The sequence below is a fragment of the Apis cerana genome, linkage group LG8 (genome assembly GCF_029169275.1).
Source record: "Apis cerana isolate GH-2021 linkage group LG8, AcerK_1.0, whole genome shotgun sequence".
NCBI classification, from domain to species: Eukaryota; Metazoa; Arthropoda; class Insecta; order Hymenoptera; family Apidae; genus Apis; species Apis cerana.
Genome location: NC_083859.1, coordinates 3,297,813 through 3,318,469, shown reverse-complemented (window position 1 = coordinate 3,318,469; position 20,657 = coordinate 3,297,813). Strand labels below are relative to the sequence as shown.

Here is a 20,657-nt window from a genome sequence, read left to right as displayed (position 1 = left end):
GGTAAGTTGATTTGTAAATTTCATTCGATTTGTTAATGTATACGGATTCTTAATTTATGTTTTATTATGCGTTAACTTGTTGTGCACGAGACAGGTTAGGTACGTATAGGGAGAATTTATTGATAATCTTATGACATTTTACAACGATTTTGCAATTAAGATATTAGAATTGCAATTAGTTTTATTACGAAACTTGTTACTTATTAGCAACATGAGAAAAATTTTGATGATTTTTATGCAAGAGGCGCGCGCGAATCGTATAGGTGTAAATTTTTTTCTTTTTAAACAGTAATATCTTACTTGTTATTGCTACAACAGGTAATAGAGACGTTTAAATATATTTCATGCGATAAATTATTAAATTACTCACTTTAAATCCCTTTTGTAATAAATATATAATTGCCATCCGAATAATTTTCATCTCGAGATTTTTTTACACCGTGTACGTTATAATCTCAACAACCTTCGAGAAAGAAAAAAAAAAAAGAAAAGAAAAGAAAAGAAAGGAAAAAGAAACCTCGCCCCGTCCATTATTTAGGATAATCGATACCCTGTTATATTCCTCCTCTCGAAACACGTTTCGCACGAGAACACATTTTCGAGCTTATTATTCTCATGGATATCAATTAAAATACTTACTCGCCGTGAATTACCTGATAAAATAAACGGCCCCCCTCCCTCTCCCCCCGTAACTGACAGCAACTAATATTTATTGTCGAACCGCGTGTTTTCGAGTTTCAAAGCGATTCACCGAAACACGCTTACGCTTAATCGTGATCACGCTGACCGATAAAAATGATAGCAGTGAGAATTTTTTTTCCGTTCTTTTCTTCCTTTCTTTCTTTAATCGCAAGAAACCGGTTTCGGATTGGAAATTGAAATTTCATACGAATTTATTAATTATACGTCAGAGAAAACGTATAATTCAACACGAGTTTTGTATTCTTAAAATTTTCTCGAAGAAAAAGCTTCACTCCTAGATAAGTTTGAATATATTATTACGGTAGGTGACCAAAAAGAAAATGCCATTTTTCAAATTCTACAAATCTTGGACGAATCAGAAGCGAATACGTCCCAAGCTAATTTCCTACGTCCCACATTACCAGAGGTATTCACTGCAGATGTAAATACCCAAGGGGCCCCAGGCCTATTAAATATAGGCTGGACAAATTGCTCGCATGAACTAGAATAATTAGCATCACCAGCCTCTGGTGGTGGGCATCCTTGGAACAAGGAACTCGAAGAGGAAACCGTCCTCCTTTCACTTTCCATTTCACTACCCTCTGCTGTCCAACCTTCTTCCCTAATAATCCTCCCCTTCTTTAAGCTGTATGCACATTCCCTTCAATATATATATACATAAATTTTTAAAATTCTTTTAATTTATAAATTTACAAGCACTGATAAATATTACATCAAGTGAAAATTGTATAAGAAAAGCTAAAGATAACCTAAATTGTATAAGAAAAAAAGAGAGGAAAGGAAGGGTTGAAATGAATTTTTCCTTTTATTAGGGATTCACGTCTCTCTCGTAGCAAGGATCGTTGGCATGACATCACGGTTGCGTTTAATCAGACCCGCGCTGACTTGATGCGCGGGCTCCTCTGGCGCGAGCTGGCTGCTTAAGAATGTAATTTAATATGCAACGTTACCGCGGGCCCTGGCGTGTCATATTTATAGGTATTTATGCATCAAGCTTCGCACGGCCACGTTTTGCGCCGAGCAGCCGGGATATCATTGAAATTACCCCTTGGTGAGGCACGGCAAAATGGTGGATGGAAGGGATTTACACGTGGGAGGGATTTATCGTTGTTTATCACTCGTTAGTTTTCACCTTCGAGGCGTCCAGAGGCATCTTTGTTGTACTACGAGTTTCGAGGTACGATAATTAGGTGTTGGGTCGTCGAGGGAAAAAGTTGAAAATTGACGAGTATTTGTTTTAATAACAAAGGATTCCGATGTGAGGTTAATTTGAATAATGCAATTACTTGTTCTTCACGCACACACGATTTTACGTATTAAATGTTCTTTTAATAGGATAATAAAGGATTTTAATAGTATCAAAGTTAACCAGATATACGAAAATATATATATTTTCAATCCTCTTACTTCGATTTTGCATATTAAACAAGAGCAGCAGGTTAATATATCACGAAGAAGCAAGAAAAGGACGAGTTGATGAACGCGCATCCTTTACCATCTCGCTCAAGGTTACGTTCGTTGGAAGAAAAATCGCCTTTATTAATTTATCCTTCCCCTCTCTCTCTATGTTCCTTCATCACACACGCTCTCAAGCCGCGAGATCCTTTCATATTCTCAATGCCACTTTTTCTTTTTTTATTTTTCCCCACTCTGCACCCATAAGTTCGAACGTTACACGAAGAGAACAAGGCGCAAGGAAGAAAGACACGAGTTCTTTCGAAGAAGAAGAAGAAGAAGAAGAAGAAGAAGGTCGATAATTAAGAGGGGTAATTCGCGTCCGAGAAAATGATCCTAATATCGTTGCATTTTACGTTTCCTCCCGAGGAGACGTTTTTCGTTGTTCGTAATATTACGACGCCGTCTCTCCCCATTTAAATGCTAACCTTTAAAGATTAAAATTCATACTTATGCAAATGGGGCAACCTTCCTCGGTGTACACACGGGGGAAGCATCGATCACGAGTTAATTACAGGCTCGAAGGCAGAGACACTGGAGTTTCCATAAAATAATCGTCCCGTTTTATTTTCCTCCTCCTTCTTTCAAACTTTCAATTTCAATCTCCTTCCCCTCGATTTTAATCCGTTCCCGATTTTTATTCGCTTGTTTCACGCGCGAAATTTGTTGTTATTACGAAATTTCTAGGGATCACTAGAATTAACTATACGTTCTTCTAATTCGAGGATAAAATAATATCTTTTAATCGTACTTTCAGCGGATAAAAATGATAATTTCGTTAAGAAATCTCATTCTAAGAGAAATAATCGATATCTTGTCATTATTTTTAACGAAATACCTGCATGCGAGTATAAACTCATGATGAAAAATTACTTTCGAGGCGACGCCGTCCCGAAATATATTCCGTCTGATTAAAATTCATGCTTATGCAAAGCGTGATGTATCTCTGAATGGTTCTTTTCTCCGTGGCGGAGGGCATCGGGCACGAGTACTAATTACAGGACACCGTGGAATAGAAAACCCCGTCAACGGCACGTTTTGTTTCTTTCACCGCTTCAACAACCTTGAAACAACGCACAAAAGCTTCTTTTCAATCCAAGAACTCGCCATTTTTCACCGCGATCCTTATTGTTATTATGTCCGATCCGCGAATAGCCTACGAATTTAGTTGAACGCGATGTTGTTGTTGTTGTTGTTGTTCCTTCCTTTTCTTAAGAATCTTTCCATATCCTTATAATATATATTCTTGTAATTAGATAGGAGATAAAAATTGTGATAAAATTTCTTTTTATTTATTTCGAGAACAACTTCGTGGAAAGCGTGCGCCTCCCCCACTTTCCTCAAAATGGATCCCATCTCCCCCTTCAAGCGACATTCCGCGACACGACGATAGTTTCTCTTTCCAGGAAAACCACTTTCGAGGGAAACACGCGATCTCGAACGTGGAAAACGTGGCCATTTCCATGCTTATTTGAGAAATTATCTCATTACCTGGAAACTGGGTGATACTTATTTCATTAACTAATCTTTTTCTTTCGATAATCCTTCAGGAACACGTTGACGATTTAATTCGTAGAATCGAATTGAAAAAGTTGAAGAAGGAAGTAATATCAAATTTATATATTTAATAAGAAAAAAAAGTATCTGGCCGTGCACACGTATAAATAGAAATCAAAATAAACGAGTTTACGTGCTCTTACACGCAACACCCAGCGTTTCCATGAAACTTATTTCCTATTTACCTCTCCCCTCCCCTCCCTCCACGATATGGCCAACGATTCCCAAGAATTTACCTGGTAGAAATGTTAGAAAACCTCTTAGCATCTCTCTCCCTCTCTACCCGAAGCTTCGTTTAAAGCGTATTTCCCTGGAACGATGATAACAGAATAGCGATAACAGGCATTCCCCATCCCGTAATAAATCTACGTGCTCGTTGGATGAATTCACCGGCTTTCCCCGAGCGATTAAGCGAGAGGGAACGAGGCGGCGCTCGATTCCCCCGATTTAATATCACAGAAGGCTTCCCTAGGAAATTGGAACGCGTTTCAGGGATCTCTCGGCTCGTCCCCGTTAACCCTTCCAGATTGCTACTCTCCTCCACGGTTTCTGGCCGTTCGGAAGAGGCAACAACGTCTGATTTAGAAAACTCGAAATGCATGAACACGTGTGCTGGAAACGGAAAGCACTGTAATCTTTGGTATTCCGGTTAAGGATCAGGCGGTCGGTTGAAAAATCTTCTCTTCTTACTTCCTTGCTTTTTCGTCCCGCCTGTGGAATCGGCTAGATGCACAAACCACTGTGATGATCCAGGGTATAAATGCCAGGGGATTGAATTAAAGCGATGAGAGATGGAAAAAGAGCGATAATTGGATAATTGGATTCGAGACGAAGGATTTGTGAAAATCCTTTTTCTTCTTTCTAAGTCGCGTGAAATAAGTCCGCCAATTAGCCAATATTGATTAGCCAATTGTTCACTTTTTTTAGGAGGCTGGTTTGTAAAATTGTAATCCTTTTATTTGAACAATTGGGATATCATAATTTAAGAGTTTATTAAAATCTTAGTGATACTAGCGCCATGTGACCATTAACTCCTATTATCCCTATTATATTTGTTCACTTTTTGACGCGAATACACGCTTGCCCTAGCTAAAAGAGATCTTTATCCGTGGATTTCTTCGGTACCCACGCTTTTTTCCTCTTTGTCTCGCAAAACGTTATCAGTCGGAGTGGAGCGTGTCTATCAGGTGCGGCCAGGACGAAGTTTATGGGCGTAGAGAGATGGACGAAGACGAGAGAGAGAGAGAGAGAGAGATGGAAGGAAGAAAGGCTTATCTTTATAGGGGCTGTTGTAGAGATATCGCGTGAAAGCGCGCTCGTGACTTCGCGAGACACCGTGGGAGTGCTTCGCCGATCGAGAGAATCGCTTTTCGACGTTGTAATCTCGCCTCGTGACGAGAAAAAGAGTCGTATCTTCCTCTGTGAAACGAAGCAGTTGTGGCGTGTGGGCGTAGAGACGATTTTTAAATTCTTCTCTCATAAATCTCAATAGAAATCAATTTCAAACACTTGCAAATCATTCGACATAAGAAATCTCTTCTCCAGAGAGTATAAACTCTTCCCCATCGTTGATTCTTTCTCCATTACCTCTCCAAAATGCAAAAATTTCTCTGTCTCTTCGAATTAAAAATTGTTTGAAAACCTTGTTCCAAAAATCCTCATCAAGTTGGGTCGAAACAGAGCTGAAAGCCGCGAGAGCTTCGAAACACCCTGGATTGTTGTCGGGCGGAAGTGGGTGCCAGCGCTCGATTCCCTTCCCCATAACCCCGGTTGATTTACAACCAGGAACGCGTAGTATTGCGCGCAGTGATTTCGCAGATCCTCGTCTCCGCCGCCCCTGGATTTGCATAAATCCCTCGGAAAACGCGAGGGAGCCGCGAAATCGAAAGTCGAGGATCGGCCTCTGCTTCTATGCCAGGGTATCCCCCGCGAGGGAAGGGCAAGCCCCTGGGCATCGTTTTACGACCAGGGTAGGAGGCACGAAAGGTGGTTCCTCCGAGCCATCGAGAACGAGCCGTGGACGGGGGATTTATGGCGGACCAATGGTCGTGGAATTTCTTGTTTTATTTATGGGCCGATGCACGGCCGACGATCGACTGGAAATATGTTTATTCCAGGATGGTCTACACCTGGTTGACTCTTTGGAATCGAATTCTGCCCTCCGGGGGTTGCCTTCTCTCGGAGGAGGAAGGAAGGATACCTCGATCTCCTCCAAGTCGATCCGCCTGGAATTCCTCGTATTCCGGGCTGTTGAACTTTGGGCCGGATTAGGTGCAGCCGTGGGTCGTGGTGGTCACGGTTTCAGGAGGTATAAAGTGATGCGTTTCAGTCGCTGTTTCAGCAATTTTCTACAGAGAGAAGAATTGACGTTGCTATTGAAGTGTGAAGTGTAGGGTATTGGATTTGAGAGAGGCTATAAAATAGTGGTTTCTTTAAAAAGTGAAATTGAAGTTTTGAGCTAGATATTGGATATGATGTAGATAACGAAGATAGTGTTGCAAATTGTCAAGATTAAATATAACGTACGATTCAAAGAGCGTTGTTTGAAAAAAAAAAAAATAATAACAATAAAGTGAATTGGATACGATATATAAATCATGGTTTGGAAAAGTTTTAAAGTCGCCATTCTGAAAAAAAAATGAATAAAAAAGGAAATTTCTGTAATGAACAAAAAGTAGAAAAATAATAAATAGGCATCATTTTCTATGATTATAAGAAGGTAATATTGGCAGAATTACATTATATCTCGATGTTAACATAAAATTTAGATAGTCGTAAATAATACTTTATACAAAATGAGCGTATCTTATCAATAATTAAATCCTTTTTACTCAAAACGCATTCCTTCTCTATGAGTTTAACAGTCAGAAATTTATCGGCGGTTATATTTTAAATGATTATGCAAATGTACTGTTTTTCAATCAGTTTCTCATCGTACGCTTGTTTTAATTTTCTTACGCGTCAGATTAGAGTAACGACGCGATCGTCATTATAAATGCTAAAAAATTCACATCTTGGAATTTTTTCCTCTTTCTTTTTCTAAAACCTACATTCTTTTAATGTTTATACGATTACACGGGGGAAGCATCATAATCGCTGTATTATTTCGATTAGTTAATAGACATTAATTTGCTATTTACTCGTGTGTTGCGTTATACACCCATCTATAAAAAGAAAAAAAAACGACGGAGGCAACTTATTATAAAACTCGCGATATTATGGATCTTTTAGCGCTATCTTGACGACCTTCTCCTCTCTTCCCTCGTGATTGAGATTCTTTCAAAAATCGCCACCCTGTATCCAAAATTTTTCCCATCTTATCTTTCGCCTTTCCTGACTCCCCAACAAATAAAATCGTAACGTTTTGAGATATTACGAATCAGATATTTTCAAAGATACAATTTGAAATTCTTTATCTAATCTCTTCGCTTTATTTATACCATTTATACTCGAAACACATACCCTTCCTTTTCTCCAGAATTAGATAGGCTCGTAATTAAATTCTCCTCTCCAATGGACTCGTAATTAAATCCTCAAAGTGCGTATCGATCGTCCGCCCCGTACGAGCAGGAGGAGAGCGGCTTCGAGGAGGAAATCCGCTGCGGAGATTCGGAGCACGCGACGAGGGGGCGAGAAGGGGCGACGATTGTAACACGGTGTCGAGATTAGACCAGTCGAGGCTTCGTTAGCGACCCATTGTGAACGGAGATGCGATCATTACGCGTCTAGTTTGCATAAGTTCCTGATGGAAGCGTGGGTGGAGAACGCCCGACTTGGAAAGTTGATAAGGGAAAATGAGTTTCATGATGTTTCGTGTTTTATATTATTTTTCGAGGAATCGTTCACAATTACACCACGTGGATTATTTTCAAATACCATCGATTTGAATTTTCGTCTGAAGGAACGTAATAAAATGAAGAGAAATGGAAAATCGCGGGAGACATCGAAAGTCTTGGAGTGGGATGGGAGGGAAAGAGACAGAAGCAGGAAGAGAGACGGCTATTCCAACGAAACTGTTGCAGCGGAATCGCTGCATCAACCGTGATTTTCGACCCACGCCGTGCATACGTAATTCGCGCGTTTTCGTTGGAAAAGTATCGGCCAGCCGTTATGCTAATACCAGGCCGTTACACGCGGCCGTATGTCACTGACCACCTCCACCGTGACCTCTTCGTTGAATAATCAAGTGAACCATTCGAGATTTGTCGAAAGAGATTCGCGAGTCCAATCGTTTTGGAGATTACGGCGGATCAGAGTTATATTCGTGTATGAAATTGTAACGATTTAATTTAATACCGGCACGCGTTTGACTCGATCGAGTGAAGGGTACGAACGATCCTCGAACACGATCAACCAACTGTTGTTTTCGTATTTCTTTTTATTATCGTGATTAATAAATGCGATGGGATTTATATTGCGTGTCGCGTGCTCGACCCTTTTAACCGATTATTCCTCGAGCCACGCTGTAATTTTTACGACTCATGGCCGTCATATCCAATCACGATATCATAAGATAAGATCTGACGGGTAATCTTTCAATAATTCACAATTTACTATAAACGTCGCCTGTAACCGAAGCTGATTCCGAAATCGATAATTCGCGAGAAAAACGAAACTAAAACGACGAAAACGCTTGGTCAGGCTCGAGCACGGCACGAATCGAACGCTCCTTCCAATGCTCGGTCTCATTGTTGAGACCGCCACCTACAAACCATCCGTTACTTTCTTTCTCTGGGCCTCGGTTAAATCACCACCGTGCCTACTACAACCTGATTACATATGTACACACTCGGCTGCAGGTAAATAAGCAAACAAATGCGCCTTCTTGTGTATCGTCGTGCACAGGAAATCTGGAGAATGTTGCAAGCGATCTTCGATCTCGGTGATTTTAATAAAACGTGCAATGAAATTCTCGAACGAAAGGAGAGAACACGTTGATCGATTTTGTTTAACTTTTGACAGAGTTCCATAAAACAATTCTCAGATAGTGGTCGAATAAATTAAGACATTCGCAATATCGGATAAAATCCGTAAATCAAACAGCAACAACCCCGTTTCTATCGTCTGCTCCCGAGGCTGGGCAATCGTTTTGCGAGAAGGGATAATCGCAAAACTGGTTAAAAAGGAGCGAGATGGGAATGTAAACGTTTCCATCGATCAAAGGGGCCGTTTATTAATCGGCCACATTCCCTGGCCTCGATCTTGCGCAAGCCGGCCAAGCGCTAGCTTTAATCCACGCTCAGATCGAATTCCACGATAGCGACTCGCGCGCACGATCGATCATCGCGGCCGACGTGATCGATATATCGGCACACAGCCGATTCTATGGGGCCGGGGATATCTCCCGTTCCATTAAGCGCCACCGGCGCGCGCACGCACCAGTTTAATGAATTTTCTGGCCGGATATCGGCCCCTTGCTTTTCCACGGCCATCGCCGTTTCGACGGTTCTCCTTGACTTGATTTATCGGCCACGGAGGAGAAAATGTTTCGAATGCTCGGTTTGGAAATGCCGTCGTGTCTATTATTTGCAGATTTCTCTATCGAAATCGTTTTGTATCTGATAATAATGGAATCTGGTTCTGAACGAGTTCCATACTCGTCGATTGTATTTTAATCGCGTGATGGATGCGAGATAGGGATATAATTGAACAGGACGCGGCGATGTAAATGAAGTTAGAAAGGAAAAAAAAAAAAAAATAAAAAGATAGAAAGTTTCGTTACCGATTTATGCTATTTGTCGACAAGTATTTTTGACTCGTATATAGTGGATTGGATGTAAGAGTGCTTGCGAGAAACGAGGATCGGTGAGCCACCTGGCGGTGAAAATAAGAAGTAGAAAATAAGAAACGTGAGCAAGCCCGATGTTTCCAGAATTCATTATCGATTCGGTATCTTTTTTCAAAATTTTGCTTATTGAAAATTTCCATTATTGAAGTTCAAATTGACTCTTGAGTCGAAAAATATATATCCTTTCCTCTTAAAAACTACAAAAGTAAATTCCACTCACCAGGATATCCCTCCGGAATCACAATCTCAGGTCCAACCTTCACGTCATGCCGGTAGCGATGCATCAGCAGCGTAGCCGTGACTCTCAGCGATCTTTGCTGTTGCTTGTACAACAATATCGGCCTTCCACCGGCACCTTCCACCCTCACCACCCTAGGTAACGAGAATCTGTCGAGGAACTCGCGCAGCGGCATGAAACCGGCACCCGAACCCGCAGCTTCCGCGGTCGCCTCTCGAGAACTGGGCAACGAGTCGTCTCCGGTTCCGGTCGCCTCGCCGCTCGACAGTGTCGAAAATTCACCACTCGACGACATCGTCCCGCGATTTCCACGATTTCATTCAGACACCAGATTCAGCGAGCGTGTAAATCGGACGAGGTTCGGCAGTTCCACCGCGAGTCTCGTCTTCTTCTTCTTCTGCAAACAGAAATAGAGAAGAGTGCGTCAAGTTCGATCCGAACAATGCGAAACAGAGATAAGAAGGGAGAAAAGCGTGGAAGAGCATCCAGATGGAATTCGTTATTCCGCGAAGCGTGGCAGCCTTGACAGTGATTCGCCCGCGGCGAAGTGTGCCTCGGCTAACGAGTGATTATGCTCTCAGGGCCGGCTTGACGATGATGGTGATGATGATGATGAATTTATGACGATGATTATCTCTGGTGGCGTACCGCTGTGTCGCCACCGGTGTTTGTCTTTCAGACGAGGAGATAGTGGAGAGAGTGGAGAGAGAGAGAGAGAAAGAAAGCAAGAAGAATGAAAAATAAATGGAATCTAGTCTGTTGAGTTGCAATCAGTTAAGGATAAATTCTTGCGGATCACTCTTTGACGCGAGACAAATTAGAACTACGAATTAGTTGTAAGTGATTAGGATAAAGGATTGATAGCCAGAGATTTTTAATTGGATCATTGGACAAATGATGTCTCTAGAAATAGATTTTTCGATGCGGTTTTTCTGTCTTTAGAAAATGAAGAAATAGGATGAGATGATCGCTCTTGTTTGAAAGCTTTTACATTACTAAATAAGTCAGTTTGTAATCTGTAAAATTAAAGGAAATCGTTTCAATTTTCTTTAACCTTAATCTCAAATTCATATAAAAATATACGTGTATAAATAACTTTTCTTCTATATTAAGAATTTCAATTTCTTACTGATATATGTATATATATATATAAATAATGGAAAGAGATTTTCGATCTGGAATCGCCTTATTAAAATTTTCCAATTTTCTGTAATCTTAACTTCAAATTCACATAAACAACTTTTCTTCTATATTAAGAAATTTTCAATTTTCTCTTACGCAAGGCCTGGAAAAATTTTTAGGTTAGGTTTTCGATCTAGGTTAGGTTTGATGCTCGAATAATCTTCTTCCACAAAATTGATTGAATGATATCGTATGATTGATTATTATATATACACAAACATTGTAGCTCGAGATGATCAAAATATCGAATGAATTCCTTTTTAGGAACTCAAATTGTATAGTTTACAAATGTCTATAATATTGTGGTAACAAAATTATTATCTAGCTTGAAGAATTTTATTAATATATATTGTCGATATTTCAAAACAAAAATGACATAATTTTACTATTCCTCTTACAAAATTTTCGTAGACACTAACAGCTCAATTTATCCGCAACTCTTGTACGACGTTTGCCAACATAATTACAAGGTTACGTTGACAAAAACCTGATGACAATTCGCAGTTTCTTTGGATCGTGAAAAGAAAAAAAAAAAAAAAAAACGTATAAATTGCCTAGTTAGCACTCGGTCATAACAAATGGGATTTTTGCGTTTGACGACTCGATAATTTGCCGTGTCAGTTTAAATCATACTGTTATAAATCAACCCCCATACTTCTTGTTACTTGTTATTTGATGCTCGTCGCGTATATACTTTACCGGTGGCTTGACGCGAGCACAAGTTATGGAAAGATGCGTTTTTAATCGGTCGAGGATCAAAATTATTTCAAGATATATTGGAATAAAATTTGAATCGATAATTATCCATAGAACAACCTGTTTTAAATGATATTTAATAACAATTAATAAAATCACATAATATCTTTATTAACTAGATAAAAGTACTTATTTTATCTTTGAACGAATCAAATAAATTATCCTTAAAAAAAAAAAATAAATAAATAAATAAAATTCATTTCAAATAAAAATACACCAAAATTTTAACTTTCTTATTATCGCTTCTCCTCTAAGATGTTCAATACTCGCTCTCAATTTAAATATAACAATCAATCTATCAAAAAAAAAATCAAATCGACAATTCTTCCTTGTCATTAGGCAATTAAACCTCCCCTTTACGATACGATTGCCACCAACTCGGAGGCAAAATAATCGAGAGAATAATCGAAAGGATTGGTGGCAGGTTTGTCTCTGGTTTTCATGGAAAAAGGAAGAGAAGAGGGGAGGGGAAAAAAAATACTCGCTCATGCGTATTCATGACCGGAACCATGGATAATGCCCATGGGTCTCTGTACATCATATCTTACACACAGCTGGAATATTAATTCCTGTCATTCGTATGCGATGCGAGTGCGATGTTGCTGTGAACGCGCGAGCGCAACTCTGAAGAATGGTACAAGTGCAAGTCACCTAGGAGAAACTTGAGTTTTTGCGGTTATGGAGGAGAATGATCGAAAGGGTAGACGTTACCTTGGAATTTAAATTGGCTCGATCGAAGTAATTATTTCAACCTAATTTGGATCAATTAACGGATGATAAAAGTTTGACGAGCGAAGAAAAGAAAAGTTGATTTCTCTGTTGATAGATCTATCCGTACATCTTTCCCTTCTGATATTTTCTGATTTTTCTTCTGGTTAAATGATTGTGTTGTCGATATCACATCTCATTATTTATAAAATTATTCTAATATCCAATATCCAATTTTAATTTGTAACGGCGAATTACCGGTAAATTATTTGCCTGGTGAATAAAAATTCGTCCCGAGGTAATCCGATATAATTTAATTTTTCTTTTTTCTGTTTTATAAATAAAAGTACGAAGATCACGTATGTTTCTTTAAATAGAATCGTATAATTTTCAATGCGTTAATCGATGCGTTTAAAGTTTGATCTGCACGTTTAAGGTGTTCAATATGCCAACCGTGTTCGGTCAAACGTTTTGTATTCCATCACGGAAAACGGCTTTGGCTCCCGCATACACTCGATCTTTTGTTTTAAGATGTTCGATTCAATTTATGCGACTCTTTGTTCGATATCACGAGCTCGTAGATCCAACTTGTAACGTCGTTACATCAATAATTTCAGTAGCTCGAGTTTCTCGAAAAATATTTAAATTTTATTTCAATCATCAAATTCTAAATTGATCCGATTCGTCATTTTTAATATCTATTATCTGTAAAACTTTCAAAACTTATTCGTTTATTATTCGAATACATTTTTCATTAAAGATTTATAAAAATTTCTTTAAGATCGAGTCCGCCATTTTTAACATTTCGACGAAATTCGAACGTGTTACGATTTTCCCTAAGGCATGGCCCAGAAATGAAAACAACAGCGACCTCTCGATTTCTGTTCGATTCCGAAGAAACTGGAGGCTGTCGTCCTCGAGAAGCAGAACTTTCGAAACGCTTTCGTTCGCCTCGCGAGATCGTTCGAACAGCGCGCCATTTCACTTTCGAACGTGTTCCTTTTTTGGTGTCGGGTGTAGGACCGGTGTAATCGGCCGGCGTTTGTCATCTGTAACACGCGTAATCGTCGACTCGAGCCGCGCCACCGGTTAAAATTGCCGTGAAGCGCGAATCAAATTAATTATAGGAAGACGTTCATTACACACCCGTAATTAATACTTTCACGATCGATGCTTCGCTTCGTGATCGGTAGCTTCTTTGACAAATTGCGTCACGGTTGTGGTTTGCTAATTTCAAGTTGGAAATTTTATTATATACGATACAGTGTCCTCTTTTTCTTGCTAATATATATCCCCAGCACCGTTTCAAGTGAAATTAGAAAGAAATTGAGGAAAAATTTCGCTCTAGGGTTCCCTAGAAAGATTCTCTCCCTCCTTTTCTAAAGATTTCATCAAAATAACATTTGAAACATCGAAACATTTCGCGATGAAAAGTAAATAATAATAAATAAATCGTTGTAATCTAGAGTTCCCTAGAAATTGTTTCTTAAAACTCAACTCTTCGAATTTAAACATTGGAATAAAAATTAAAACCCGAATGAAGATCCGAATCCACATAATGACAAAGTTAACGAGTTATACCGCTACGAAATAAGCGATGAACGAGGTCGACGATGGAAAATAGGTTCTCCGCGCGAAGCGCATAATAGATCGAGTCAAGTGAAAGTCCCAGATTTAGCAATTTATCCATTAACGGCGTACGCCGTCCTGGAAACGCTCGATGCTTTTCGCGCGGCGGATATTCCTCCGTGTCCCCTGACGTAATTCGACGCGGTGCACGCGTCTGCGTGCGGTTCCACGCGCGGAACGCTCGAGCTGATTTTAATTAAGAGCGGCAGGAAAGTCGGCCTGCATCGTCTTACTTTCTTGCGATTCGTAATTAACGAGCTTGCTCGCGCGCCTGCCGAGAAGAGAGAAAGGAGAGGGGGAGGGGGAAGAGAGAAAAACGTACGTTTGCACGGTTATTTTTAGATACGGACCATCTGAATTTATGATCGCGATGCGTTTGATATTGTGCAACGGAGTTCCGTGAGAACGAAACCACCGGCGTGATTGCGGCCTTTTAGCGCGTTTACCCGTCCCTTCCTTCGCAATTCACCGCCTGTTTGCTCGATATCTCCACCAGTTTTTTCGTTTCTCCGCTTTTCGTTTCTTGTATATTTTATTAATAACAATTTTTTCAAAAAAAAAAGAACAATTTAAGGAATAAACTAGTAAATAATATTTCAAATGTTAAATTTTGCTCGTTTTCTTTTGACTATACGTTGATGGGAAAATAAATTGATGCGAGTTTAAGAAACAGATGTGAAATGGCTAGGATATCTTAGAAATTCCCTAGGAATTTCCAAAATAATCGACAACAGTTTTACACGTTGGTTGGTTGTTCCAGTATTAAGAATGAGTAAATAGAAAGGAATGGATTTTAAAATTTACTACGAGTTGCATATGATGAATCTTTTCCGTGTCAAAATTCAGGTTATTAGAATGCGATTAACATAGATAAAAATCTGTACTATATAATACTACCGAGTTCGTGTAATATATTCTACTTCTTGAAGGGAAATTTCTTTAATTATATTCAAATGAATAATTATATAAAAATGTATTGTATTATTTTTCTAAAAGGTAAGAATTTTTATAAAAAAAATTTATAAAAAGATACATATATATATAATTATCAAACATAATGAATAAATTTTCATACATTTCTACATTATTTCACAATGCATACGTGTGTGAATATAAGTGTTAGCAAAAATACTCTTCTCAATTTCAGATAATAAATAATCTACGACTCGTAAAACGAACAAATCGCCTACAAAGTCAACTATATATAAGAAACTATTAATTTTCAATCCATTGCAAGATGGTCTTGCAAGATGGAGTGATTCATATGAGCAGCATTCTCAGAGAGCCAATAGACCAACGATTAAACAGTAAACAATTCTTCATTTGCATAATATTATTAAAACGAAAAAAAATATTGATCGATTCGATTCGAAATTTTTTTTAATCTACCGATCTTTTTTTCAGAAAAATCGCCTCGAACTCGTCTCGTACCACTAGAAAATTCCAAATAAACTCGTCAACAGGCTTTGATAAAGTGTTATCCTTATAAAAGTGCAAACTTCGCTGCGCAAGCGTTTCTCATAAAAGACGAGTTAACTCGTTCTGGCTGGTTGAGAAGTTAAAAGCCGTCGTGCAACATTTTTGCCGCCGTATAAATATACACATAGAGCAGCTTGTTTACTTTTCTTTTGCCAACCGGAGTAAGTATATTTTTTTTTTCTTTTTTAAAGAGTATTCTCGTCATAATGCGAATGCCTTCGATAATCTTTCTCATTTGCACTGATTAAAGTTGTAGCTTTTATACATTTTTTTTTCAATGAAAATTTCAAATTGTTTTATTTACGTTAAATGATATTTTATACATTATATATATATAATGAAGAAATATAATGAATAATTTAAATTATTAATAAAAATTTTATAAATCTTGTGTTTTTATCATAATAAAATTAAATATTAATTTTGTAACAAAAAATCTGAATCCAGTTAAAATGAAATAGTAGAAAAATTTTGTAACATGTCACTTGTCAAGTCATTAATATTATCAATTAATAAATTCTTGTGAAAGAGTGCCAAATAAATTTAGAATAATTTACACTATTTATTATTAGCCACGTAAGACTTTTACTTTCAATTATAAAGATTCCATTCAACTGAAAGCATCACAAATGTTTTTACTAAACAACACCAATCTTTTTATCAAATCTCTAAACTCTATCCAATGATCACGAGCAATATTTTCTCACCTAGTTACACAACACAATTCCTTCGATTCCAATTTCCTTACTCCCGCCATTCGCATAAACGCTCTCACGACCACAAGAATAACACCAATTTGCCCACGGTCAACATTTTATGTAGCTCATGTTTACCAAGTACATCCCTCTTGAGCCAATATCAATTCGTCCCGAGATTGCCTAGCACGGCAAAATAACGCGGTCCCTTGATACGAAACAACATCGATCGATTGTTTCCTCGATTTATCGAGACGGATGCCAAATACCATCTATCCCATCTCGTTTTCATCGAACGTTCCAATAACACACTTCGTAGCCACTTCATGCACCAATCCTCGTCAAACGATCATCGAATAAGTCGAACAAAAAAAATGGAAAAAAGAGGGATGAGGGAAGAAACGAAAAAACAAATAATAAAAAAAACAAATAAGAAAAAGAAAACACCTGTATCTTTGCACCCACCTTTCTCACCGCTCTCAGCCTCCTTCCCAATAGGTAGAATCTCAAAAATCCCGTAAACGCGTGTGTATAACCTCTTAAGAGCCACGGGATCGAACGGATGCGCGGATTCTATCACGCATGCGGTTCACCTGCACTATACAACTCGCTACGGTTACGAGCATGACCACGCACGAGAGAGAACGAAACGATGTTTTGATGAAAAACTTTCACCCGGATCCTCTTTATCATCGACGACAATTCTCTATTCCGCCACACGAACCGAGCAATGATCAGAACTAATCGATCAACGATCAACGATAGACTGAACACGATCGGTCGACTTCTCGAGGAATCGGGCGGTAGGAGGAGGGACGCGACAGCGCGATCGATCCATCGATCGATTCGAGACGCTTCGAGACTCGACGTAGAACAGCCCGACGCTAGCGGACGAGATCGTGCGACTAAAGCTCAACCGCGATCCGCGAGGACGCGCCAACGAACGACCGACCGTTACCCCCACCCTCAACTCGGCTTCAAATAAACTGTATCGCGCAGACTCGGGGGCACACACCGACTCACGAGGATATCTCCTTCGTTGAGTGCCGAGTCTTTCCACTCCCTTTCTATGAACGTTGCTCCTGCCTTTCGGCCTTTTTCTTTTTTCTACGTTGATTTCTGCTTCCGGTTCCGCGCCAGATTTCCCGCTAAAAAAAACGGCGAACCTTCGAAGATATTCTTCTAATCGATTTTCCTCTCGGTATGGTGCATAGTTCGGGTTGAATCGTAATAGGTTAGGATATCGTGCGGCGATGTATTGTACGTTGCGTAATATGGTAATTTTGAACGTGTTTAAGGAATGGATGGGGAGTTGGATGGGGATGAGAGGTTAGTGATTTTTGTGGAGTGATATCCAAGTGTTTGGGATTTAATAGACTTTGTTTAAGATTTGAAGAATATCAGTGTTTGATGTGAAAAATTGAATAGTGGTTTTAATATTAAATATGAAGTATATAATTCGGACTTTGTATAAATTTTTGCATTTGCGTATCAATGCAATAGAAATGATAGAGTTTCCATGTAAAACAATGGGATACGATATTATTTGTAAATACACATCGTCCATGAATTCATATTTATATTCCCAAGTAATCATTATGGCATCAGTATAAATATACACCTGCTTGCCAGATTCTAACTTTCTCTTGTAAGTTGCACTTTATATTCTTTCAATATTTAAACAATCTTTTAAAGATTACGATTTGTATATCATTTATATTAAATAGCTTGTAATTTTTTTTTTGAACATATATGGGATATATATATATAATTTTTATTTACACAACTAATAAGTTGTAGAATTTATAGGTTATGTATTTTTGTTTTGACGATAATGCAAATATTTGTAAATATTTTGATCTATTCATTTTTATCATTTATCATTAGTTTTAATATTATAATAAAATTAATTCGTACAATTTAATTGATAATAGTTATATTCAAAAAAAGTAACAATATTTCAACAATTTCTTTTTCACAAGATCGGAAAATGTCATATAGTCATACGTATTCTTTTCCTCCTTTCTCTTTCTAATATAACTAAAAGAAGATGATAGATCATTAAAAATTATTACGATACTTTTATACATCATAAAATGTGAAAATGTATTCTCAAAATAATTTCTTTTCTTCATTTTTCTAAACGGATATTGCATTATGAATAACTAGCTATATCATTGTATATTTAAATTTATCAAATTTATGTGCAACTACACAAATTTAGTGATGCAAATTTAATAGTGCATTAATACAATACATTTATTAAAAACAGGTAATTAAATATTAATGTGTTTTAGAAAAAGAAGCTACTGCATATTTTATTCAAAATTATATGCTTCGTAATCGATTAATTATACAGGCGTGGCAAAATTTGTAAATACAACTAGATAGCTAGTAATAATTTTGTATGTAAACATAAATCTATAATAAAAATAAAATAAATAAATCCTTTAGTTTAGTAGTAGTTTAAATTAAATTTGAAATTCAATTATGCGAAAAATTTGAAAATTTTCCTTTTAGAGAAAATTCGATGAATAATTTAGAATTTTTTGAAACGTTTTGAAAAACTTAGAACTTAATAAAACTATTAGATTTATATATAATCGATTTATTTTATCTACAAAGGATTAACAATAAATATTAATTTTGATAACAATAATATCGTATACTAAGATTAATGTGTGAAAAAAAAATTGATCGCAGTAAGAAATCCAAGATAATTTCATTGTAATTAATATATTACGATTAATAAAAATATTCGTTAAGCATCGATATATGTATTATGACTCTGTTCTCTATTATTTATGTGAGATTCATTGTTCATCCGCGAATATAAGCATTAAATATTAGCTTATATCCATCATCTTATTAATGTGAAATACCATGATTTAATCACTTTGTTCGCGGTCTAATTAACAACCCTCTATTATATAACCTATCCGTATAATTAACATAAATTACTGTATCGCAACTTAGTATTTCGTGATGAAACCGAGAAAGCTTCGATGTATTTGCATAGTTCGTATTTATCGAGATTAAAACAACGAGGATATAATCTGAATATATTTCAATGGATAATGAGATATCATCGATGTTTTAATCCATTTCGATTAATCCAAACGTAACGTTGTCTCTCATATTTTTCTACTTTTTTATTTAAAAAGTTATTATTGGTTATACTTGAATAATTATTTTTTATATTTATTAACGCAATTATATTTATGATATTTTAAAAAATATAAAAAATATAAACATATTTTTAGATTTATATTAATTTGATGATCTTTCATCATTGTAATTATTTTTTTTTCAATATTAAAATGTTATTAATTATTAGTATCTATTAATCAATTTGATTTGTTGACATCGAGTTTTAGTAATTTTCTTATTTTTTTTAAATGCGTGTAATTACAATAGAAAAAGAAAGATCTACAAGTTATTACATTTATTAATAACAGAGAGAGTTCTCCAATTATATCTTATTGACCATAACTACTTCTCTGTAATTTAATATTAATTTAATCGCGTCGCTACATATATAATTTGATATTTACATCTTTAAACGGTTCTCAAATCCTGTTCACCAGATGCTATTCGAACATATGGTGTGCCACTTTTCAGAAATCTCGAGGAACCGCTATGCAACGCGATGTTTACGATATCGACCTCGTAGTCGTAGGTTCGTAATATAAGTATATGCTTCCAGGAGTCGTTTTTTTTATCTTCAATGTGTATGGACAATTATCGAGCTTGTCGATGATTACATTATATCTTGACCTTCATCAGCGTGCCGTTGGATATCATCAGCCTTCGGATAAATTGCTCTTACGTTCTCTAACTGATTAACAGTGAAAGTATTAGTTTGTTGCTTGTGAAAAAATTTGTTATATATAATTTTTTATTTAGTTCGTTTGTTTTGTATTTATATAATTTAATTTAATTATATTTCTATAACTATTGTTAAAATTTCATATTTAATAAAATGGTGTTTAAAATGGTAGTTAAAATTCTATGTTTAAAAATCATATTGAAATTATTAACATTTAAATAACAACTAAATGAAAAAAATTCTATTCTATAAACAATTTTGGTTGAAATTTTAACCAAAAAGTTAAGTAAATTTGAATTTTTTACAAAAACTGTCTTCAAACTATTCTGTAAAATTTGAACAGTGTTAGAAACACGCTTATGTAACGTTATATTATGTAATGTAAATTTGATCATGCAAATTCTTTTCTAACTTTCAGAGAGAATAGAAAAAAATGGGAAAAATTTCTACCAATCAAGATCTTCTAAAATAATTAATCATATTCTCATTCGAGATATTTTAAATATTCACGAGTATTAAAATTTGTCTTCAAATCCATTCGATCAAGATTTAGATGGACAATAATGCGTGAATATATCCCGCCCATGATAGCAAAAACAGGTACCGTTAGCGGATTATTAATATTCATGATGTCAGCGA

At 36.9% G+C, this 20,657-nt stretch overlaps 1 protein-coding gene and 1 pseudogene across 1 annotated transcript in view; one reads left to right on the top strand and one right to left on the bottom strand.

The window, feature by feature from the left end:
• LOC107995293 (uncharacterized) overlaps positions 1-17,710 on the bottom strand; it is a 40,420-nt gene extending 22,710 nt beyond the window's left edge. The window contains exons 1-2 of the mRNA XM_017052697.3: positions 16,655-17,710; positions 9,723-10,137 (exon numbers count right to left, since the gene is read on the bottom strand). Coding sequence (XP_016908186.2) covers positions 9,723-10,035 — 313 coding nt within the window. The 5' untranslated portion in view covers positions 10,036-10,137; positions 16,655-17,710. The remainder of the gene's footprint in view (positions 1-9,722; positions 10,138-16,654) is intronic.
• The window catches only part of LOC114577197 (uncharacterized), a 75,204-nt pseudogene that overhangs the window by 36,515 nt on the left and 18,032 nt on the right, over positions 1-20,657 (top strand).